Source organism: Leptinotarsa decemlineata, unplaced genomic scaffold (assembly GCF_025532065.1).
Source record: "Leptinotarsa decemlineata unplaced genomic scaffold, Ldec_3_MD MMD2_P_RNA_scaffold_5, whole genome shotgun sequence".
NCBI classification, from domain to species: Eukaryota; Metazoa; Arthropoda; class Insecta; order Coleoptera; family Chrysomelidae; genus Leptinotarsa; species Leptinotarsa decemlineata.
In genome coordinates this window covers 18,561,232-18,570,694 of record NW_027412532.1, presented here as the reverse complement: position 1 = coordinate 18,570,694, position 9,463 = coordinate 18,561,232, and the positions used below count along the sequence as shown (strand labels likewise).

Sequence of the window (9,463 nt, the reverse complement as noted above, 5' to 3'; positions counted from 1 at the left end):
ACCAGTGCTTGCACTTCAAAAAGAATAAAAAGCCTCACGAAAACCAGGCCACCAATCGCTAACTGCAATTCCAAGAATTGCATTTACCGGATACCCTGTGAGTGCGGCAAATCCTATATCGGTGAAACTGATAGGCCATTGAAAGTCTGCATTGGCGAGTACACGAGAAATACACATCGAGGAGAAACCACCAAATCGGGAATAGCAGAGCATATTTGGACAACATAACATCAAGTGGTCCCAAGCAGAGATCATCTACAGGGTGGAACACTGATTTAGGAGAAAATTCAAAGAAGCTGCATATATGTTGTCCACAACGCATTCAGCCAAGCTAGCGTAGAAATACACAACATATGGAAATCCATAATCAAGTTAAAAAAGACCAACTCCTGCCAAGCGGCCATCTCCCGCTTAAATGGGGAAGCGGTAGAGGGAAGGGAAGAGGGGATAAGTGAAAGCGCTCGAATGACCTATAAACCTCATTTCGGAGAAATGAGTCCAGTCATCAACCGAAGACGATTGCAGATACTGAAAAATGAAAGATTGTGAAGTGACTTCGCTTGAAATCTCTCAATTTTGATTTTTTTTCAATTGTTCAATTTTTTGCTTATACTTCATTTCACTGTAATTTTATGTCAAGGTTTTTTTGCTTAATATAACTGTTCAAATCATTTTACATCATATTAGACAATGAAAGTCCGAACTAATAAAAAACATACCCTATACTAATCACATTTAAAATAAATTAAAAAGTAATACCACATGAGCTCAATATTTTATCAATTGATATTGCTCAAATATTATAAAGTTTGAGTGAGGTGAATGCATCGATATGGGAAAACAATATCAATTTTCGAATTGAATCAATTGTATTACCTGAATAACGATAAATTTCAACAAGAACATTTGTTTGAAAGTAAAATTGTCAAAATCAATGTGTTCGAATATATGAACAAAGTACGTAAATGACTAAACTCGTATTTTTCAACAATAAGATTTAATTTTTGAAATTTATCGAGCTTTGACATAAGACCACACACAGAGCCGGCACCCGTGTCATCCGACTTACTTGCCGCTGTTAGATGCATTAATTGTACGTCGCGTATTCTTGTCTTGTCTTATTATACCAATAAGTTTCGATTGAGATATTGAAATTTCTGAATATCATATATGAATTGTTGGTATTCAAGGTGGAGTGTAAATTGAAGTATTGTTGTTTCATTTTCGTAATATTATACGAAGTATGGCAATTCGTTTCTCTTTTCGATTCCTTGTATTGTATTGGTGAGTTTGATTTGATTTACAAATTCATTTTTGTTTTCAAGGTCTAGTCACTGTTATATTCATAATATGAAATTAAACCCGTGAAAATTTATTTACAAGCTTTTATTCAAAGTTTTAATATTTAGTCACAAAAATATTTCAATTTAAAAGTAATTGAAATTGTTAGAATAATGCATAACTAGTCCCTGATAGTTATGTATGATTCAAGAATAATTACACTTATTCGTAGATATAAATTTCATGGCTGTTGAAAAGAAGCATTTAATCGCTGTTAAACTCTGTTTTGGTGGTATAGCCTTAAATGTTTTCATCATTTCATCATTTTTTTATTTCAAGGAAATAATCGTTACAATTTTCTGGTATTACTTTCGAAAATATGATCAACCGTTATTCACTTCACTTATTCAAGAAACGGACCTTTACAAGAAATATAGTTTTATTGATATATAAATTGGTAAGACATTCAGATGTTCATTTATTAGGAAAAACAGTTCAGCCGAAGGAGTTTCAACATAAATCGTAAAATCCTCTTGAAGTATTCAAAATCGATAAATATTTTGAAGTTTTTTGATATGGAAATGCATTAACAAAGTTCACTTCCATTGAAAAAATTGATACGAAATACAAAAATATAGAAGGTATTTCATCAGAAATGAATAACTGTAACACACGCTGTATGCATGATATTTAAGTTTGATACGAACTGGATCAGTTCCTAGTTTTGTCTCAATCATTGAAATGCATATTAAATACATGTATATCAAAACATTTGAAAAAACGAAGTTGACAATGCAAAACGGTTAAGCTGGCTACCCTGTAGCCCTCAGTATATTTTTTTAATAATCTAGATTGCATTCATTCATAGTAATTACCAACTTTTCATGAAATGTCATTTCATTCTCCAGAGCGTGGCTAACCCTGTAAAATAAATTAGAATCCAATGCTTTTTCATATAATGCTTTTTTTAATAAACATTTTGAGGTACTCTTCAATCAGTGTGAGAAATGGGCAACTGTATTTGTTGAGATTGTATTTATTGTAGAGGCAATCATTCGCCCAATCCATTAAATCAACCCAAGTTTGTTTCTATAGTAACAATCAACAATCACACATATTTGCAGGCGAGGCGTCTGAAATTTCAGTTCGGTTTTAGAATGTCGGATGACATCCTCGCGGAATAGAAAATTAGCTGTTTTATTGGAATGTTAAAATCTCAGCAATGGAGCTCATATCATCCCCTAATCCCCATTTTATTCCGGGGTGAGGAAGTGAATTTTAGTTGAGTTGCAGTGGAATAATACTCTATTTCTAGCTATACTGGGTTCTGTCCACAGTACAAGTACCGATTAGGAGATACTTACGGTACTACTACACATAAAGTACTGTTAGATCCAACAGTTTGTCATGCAGAAAAATTAGTATTATCAGATAGAACCGCGGACGACTTCCAGGTAAGTTTTTGAAATGTTATTTTCAATTTACTCGACTGTAAAGCTCGGTACTTGCAGTGTAAAATATGGTAAAATATGTTTCTTTGTTAACCAACTATCGTCCCTCTACGAACGACTATTCTGAGAAGTCGAGCTGATGATTGACAAAATCTTACCCTATAACATGTGATTTCTAGCATGCTATGCTATATAAGTAAGTAGAAGTGGTTACCAGTAAACTAAATTTCATTCACAACAATTTGGCTCCATGCCAAAATACAAATTTAAACAAAAAATTAGTTTTATGCTCCTTTATACATATTGTGTTTGGAAACATATTCAGAGCTGGTCTATTCATCATTCACTGGCTTCGTAGATACTCGTAGAGTGTAATCAGTATCTATTTCTTTTGAACCTTCCTTTGCAAATAAGAATGTACTTATGGGCCCTAACTCATTTTATATGTCCTCCGATTTTGAAACCATTTTCAAGAAATTGATGTGACTCGACACCGGGGCCTCAATCTGCCGACTCGCCAGGTCCCGTCATGAGTTATATCTAAGGTCTCAATTTGCCTACTCCTTAGATTGAACTGAGGTATCGCCCCCCATGCCCCCTCCCGGGTTGAGTACCCTGGGATAAAACTTTGCTCCACAAAGAAAATTTTGTGAGAAAAACTTAATATCCCATTCCTTCCAACCCCGCTCTTACGTGAGCGGTCCTCAATCCTTGCTGATAGGCACTTCAGCAAAATTGACATTTGACCTCCTTCGGTCGAAAGTCAGCCTTCAGGTGCTTTTACTTTCCTATCTAATGTTTTGTTTTATGTTGTGTTTCCTAACTGAATTTTTGCACGGGATCCCCAAAAACTAACCGGAGACTATTGTTTAAAAAGAGATGGCGGTCGAGTGTTTCTCGTTGATCCTCAAAAGCAAGTGTTTGTTATCTGTTAAAAAAATTATACTTACCGGAGCCGCCTGACAGCGAATCTCGGAGGTGAACGTTGGTTCTGCTTGGTTGACCTTCTACGTTTATCTATCTCTCTCTCTCTCTGAATTTGGGGTCATCCCTATTTAATGCATTGTGTAGATAGCGTAGCGCTGGATTGTCGTGCGATCGAATTCTGTCAAACGCGTCTTCTTTGTGTTGTTTCATACAGTGCATTAAAACGAGCCACCCTGAATACCTTTTGGTACAATGATTTGCAAGAAAAATACACGTCAACCATAATATATAGGGGGACACATTTTGACATATTCACATTTAATGTTACTTCCCTTATCGCACTCTTAGAGCGTGTCACTAATTTTTTTTCAAATGTATCACCCTATATTGTTTCGCATTATCAGATGCTCCATAACAAGCAGATTTCAACAAAGTATAAAACATATGGTCTGAGGCTTATGGTTCAGGAGCTACAATGATTTTCAGGAAAAATAAAAAAAACACCTCAACAATAGTATACAGGGGTGTATTTAATCAGTTCGGACTTCCATTGTCTGATATGATATAAATTAATTTGAAATCCCTGAAAGAATCTGTAAAAAAAATTAAAAAGATCAGCTGAAAAAATAACAAATTCATTAAGCAACAAATTACAATGACGTACCATGCAAGCAATAACCAAAAAATCAAAAGAATTGAACTATTAACACGTGCTAAAACAATTAAAAATTATTAACAAGAAATGAAAATTAAAATGTGAAAATTAGAACATTCCAAACCAAGTAACTTCACGACATTTCGATTGTTAGTATCCACAATCGTCTTCGATCCACAATCCACTGAACTATAACTTAGAGATTTGACTATATATAGGTCATTCGAAAGCAGTCGAATGACCTATAAATAGTCAGATCTCGAAGTTATAGTTCAGTGTTAGTTAGGGAAGCTTTAGATTATGCTGTAGACGACCCCTCCCAATATAGAAAGCCCCGACACTCTGTTAAATGAAGCCTCTTATGTCCCCCGTTAACGGATTAACAAATTTTTCATCCATCCCACCCCAGCCAGGTAGGGGTACCCCGTGAAGGGCGGTACTGAGGACTTTCATACCGCCGACACCTCTTAATCATGATCCCATTTGCCCTTCTGACAAAAATCCGCTTCAAGGGTGGGGGAGCTTGGCTTCAACCTAATTGAACTGAAGACGCTTGGTTAGTAGTATAGTTCAGTTATCACCCGAAGACGATTGTGGATACTAACAATCGAAACGTCGTGAAGTTACTTGGTTTTGAATCTTTTAATTTTTACAGTTTTCATTTTCATTTCTTGTTAATAAGTTTTTAACTTTTGTAATTTTTTCAGCTCGTCTTAATAGTTCAATTCTTTTGATTTTTTGGTTGTTGCTTGCATGCTATTTCATTGTAATTTCAGTATTTGCTTCATAAAATTGTTATTTTTTCAGCTAATCTTTTAATTTTTTTTGCAGATTTTTTCAGGGATTTCGAATCAATTTATATCATATTAGACAATAGAAGTCCGTACTGATGAAATACACCACGAAACGTTGTCAACCACCTTCAAATAAAAGTATACAGGTGGGCACATTTTGAAATATTCACATTTGATCTAACTTTCACTATCGCATCGCCAGAGCATGTCACCATTTTTTTCAATGAAATGGTGAGGTGAATCAGCAAAATTGCCGATATTTAAGTGATACGAATCCTCATTTATACCGTCTAGTTCATAACCAACGACCTCAAAAACTGTATATTTGGGCAGGAATTTTAGGTGGCCACATAATAGGAACTTTTTCTATCGATGATAATTTGACTAGTGATGAATATTTGGATATGTTGGAGAATCGAATAATACCGTGCACCAATAGGGCAATTGGGGAGGATATAAATTTATTCGAAAACGAAATAGTTTTTCAGCAGGATGGTGCACCTCTTTATTATGCAGCTCCAATCCGACAATTTTTGGATGATCATTTTCCTGGTCGCTGGATTGGCAGAAGAGGTCCTACAGAATGGGCACCAAGGTCTCCGGATCTCACTCCTGTAGATTTCTTTCTATAGGTTCATTTGAAGTCTAAAGTGTATGAGATAAAATGAACAATATTAGAAGATTTGAGAGAGAGAGAGAGAGAGAATATCATGAGACATTGCAGAGAAATGACTCCCGAAATTCCCAACCATGTGAGGGTGGCAATGGAAGCTCGTTTGTACCATTGTATGGAAGTTGGTGGAAACGTTTTTGAGCATTTACAATAAAAAATTTGTTTCTTCTCATTGTCCAGTTCTCAGATTTTGATTCAAGAATTGATGAAAAATATCTTTTTCCATATTTGTCTCCAGAACGGATGTTTCAAAATGGGGCCTCCTATACAATTATTCACCTGCTTTTTTAATTTTTTCTGCAAATCATTGTTTCAAGAGTTATTCAGGGTGGCTCGTTTTCAATTCAAATAATTTGTATCTCCCGAACCATAAGCTTCAGACTATATGTTTTAAACTTTGTTGAAATCTGCTCATCATGGAGCAGCTGATAATGCAAAACAATATAGGGGGATCCATTAAAAAAAATTGGTGACATGCTCAGGGGGTACCATAGGGGAAGTAACATCAAAGGTGAATATGTCAAAATATGTCCCCTTGTATACTATCGTTGACGTGTATTTATCTGAAAGATATGTACCTATTCGGTACATATCTTGAAGCGTTTACGGCGACCCGTACGCACGCGTTCATAAATGACTGGATCTGTCTTCTGTATATCGCTGCGCACTGGCCCCAAGTGGGTGCTACTGAAGTGGAAATGTGAGGACGGGACTTTGGTTGATTACCATCACCGGATATTTTGGTGGGGGGTGGACATCGGGGTTTCAAAAGTTGTAAATCTCTAACCGTCGTCACGTTTATTCGGGCAGGAAAGTCGCTTCTCGATTTCGATGGCCTCGCGAATGGGCTTGTTTCATGCTATGGAAAATGATACTGGTTTGCTTACAGACTGATCGAGTTAGGGGTATTTTATACTTATCAAGCCTCTTCGGTCCCATGATCTCTTTATATTTGCAGAAAAAAGAACAATTCGAAAAGCAAGAATTTAAATTGGCCGCGTGTCTGTTGACCAATAAAATGTATCGTGTCTAGAGCAGAGTTGCCAAGTGTAGTGGTTTTTAATATCCAATCACAGATCTGATGATCTAATTTGACAGTTGCCATTTTTGTTGTTATTGTTGTTATCGGTGTGAAAACCGAGAACGTTAAAGAACGTTGTTTTTGTGAAAGGTAGGTCTCGGTGGGTGCCTATTTTGCTGCATATGCAGTGTCATTAGTTTACATTCTGAAAAATTCCGAAAAATATTTTTTCACTTTATTTTTGGATCCAATTTTAATATTACTACCTTGGCCGAGCTAAAATTAAAATTAAATCAAAACTTTCCATCCTTCGATAAAATACAAAGTCTGAAATGAAAGTCATATAAATAAAACTAAATATACCACCTACCGTTTCAATTTTTCATTCTTCATTTTGGTACGAAAGTATTGCAAATGTTTTAAGTAAAATTATCGATCATTTCAAAATCGACTCTTGGTAAGAGTCAGCTTTAACAAAACTAGGCTCAACATTTTGAAATTATTTTACCAAAAATACAAAGTTATGTGTGGAAACCATTGACATTAGAAAGAGCACATTGTCGAATACACTACAGAGGGCGCTGGCTGACTGGATGACAATATGGCTAATATACCACTAACATTGAATTTTTTATTTTTGGTGGGTGGCATGAATGCATAATTGATTTATTTTATTAGGGTTCATGAACATTCGAAAACCATTTGAAAATACAGCTCGTTATACAGGGTGTCCCTAGACTTCCTCTTTTCCTCTCGGGAATGTATAGATGGGGTCAAAATATCACCAGTACTTCATATAACTTTTTTTCCTAAAAGTCTTCGTAACCAAGTTACGGGCCCTCGAAGTTACAAAATGAAAAATGTTTCTCTTTGATAACTTTTCAAGTGAATATTCAAAATCATCCAAATTTTGGTAATTGACTGAACAAATGAATTCCGTCGATGAGCTTTCATGCAGGAGTCAGTTGTTTTGCTACAAAGTCAGGAACGGACTACCCCCGATGGTCCACACCCCAAAACTTTGAAATGACAGATATTTTTCAATATTTTTCAACAAAATAAGGTTACTTGGACAATTTTATGAATAAAAGTACTCGTGTGGAAAGTCGATCGGAGCAACGAGTCTTGATAAAAATGTAGTTCTACTCGACGACATCAAACCCGCTAGTCCACCATTATTTGAAATGAATAATTATCAAAGCAGAAATAATAATGATAACGTTAATTCAACAACATTTATAACAGAAATAATACAAAGTATGCTAAAATGAAGTCGTAAACAAAAAGTACAGTACCTATATGGAAGTTTAAGTCACAATTGTGATAGCAGATATTTTTTCAAAAGAAATATCAAGTTCTGTAGATTCGTGGTGTTTTTAAACTAACAAGCTACTCTACTATGAAATATCGAATTCATTCCATATTTTGTATGTACATAATACGTGTGGAATAATCACGTTTCGTGTTGATCAGTTATCTGAATCTCATGAAACTCAACATTCGAATGTTTCAAATTCTTCTTCACAGCTAAACTGTTGAAGAGTTTCACTGATAATTATAATTTTATGGGAGAAATTCTTTAACATGAATCTAAATTTAGCTGAAAAAACGCACATCGGAAAAAATATTTACTATACTAATAAAAAGCAAACGAATGAACTACAAAAACGGCTGCACATGAAAAATATCCAGGGAATAATTATTTTCCATTTCTTTCACAGATGTTGACAAAAAACCTTTTAGAAAGTTTTGATAAAAAATGAGAAACTGGAATGCGATTTTGTTTTGTTGAGTGGTGCGTTGTCATATGACTATCATTGTATTGTCAATATTCTATAGGATATTTTGAATTTTTTTGATATGGCCGAACAGTTTACATTCAATGAATATGCAGATATGCATGTATTTTATGGACGAGCATTTTGTAATGCTGCAGAAGCTCGTCGTCTGTATTCCGAGCATTTTCCCAATCGAACGGTACCGTCAAGAGAAACATTCGAGCGTGTCAATCGCAGCTTGAGGGAGACAGGTATGTAATAATTGAAAATTAATTTGAGCACGTTGTTTTATTTCGATATTATTGTAGGTACAGTTTTGCCAAAACGAGGTGGTGAGGGCGCTCCTAGGACTGTACGTACCGTTTTATTGGAGGAAAATATTTTGGAATCCGTCGCTGATGATCCTTCAATGAGCATCAGAAATCTATCAGAACAGTTCCATACATCCAAGTCCACTATTCATAGAATAATTAGGGAACAACTGCTCCACCCATTTCACATCCAGAAGGTACATGCCATGACACCTCAAGATTTTCCAGCACGACTGGAATATGCCAATTGGTTCATGGATAGGCAAAGAGAGGATATGACTTTTATTAATCGAGTTTTATTCACTGATGAAGCAGGTTTCAGTAGAGATGGAGTTATCAACTCTCATAATCTCCATATATGGGCCGAAGAAAATCCCCATGGGATATTGCAAACCAAACACCAACGGAAATTCAACGTGAATGTTTGGGCTGGTATCATAGGAAACCATCTTATAGGACCATTCGTTCTACAGGACCGATTAAATGGGGAACGTTATTTGGAGTTCATTCAGAACGATTTGAATGGACTTTTGGAACATGTTCCATTGCAAACCCGAAGAGATATGTGGTTT

At 35.5% G+C, this 9,463-nt stretch overlaps 1 protein-coding gene across 1 annotated transcript in view; it reads left to right on the top strand.

Moving 5' to 3' along the window:
• The first annotated feature begins 2,317 nt into the window (after positions 1 to 2,317).
• Positions 2,318 to 9,463, top strand: part of LOC111502656 (CIMIP2 protein CG18335) — a 28,975-nt gene continuing 21,829 nt past the window's right edge. The window contains exons 1-2 of the mRNA XM_074169668.1: positions 2,318 to 2,544; positions 2,597 to 2,735. Of these exons, the coding sequence (XP_074025769.1) occupies positions 2,504 to 2,544; positions 2,597 to 2,735 (180 nt within the window). The 5' untranslated portion in view covers positions 2,318 to 2,503. The remainder of the gene's footprint in view (positions 2,545 to 2,596; positions 2,736 to 9,463) is intronic.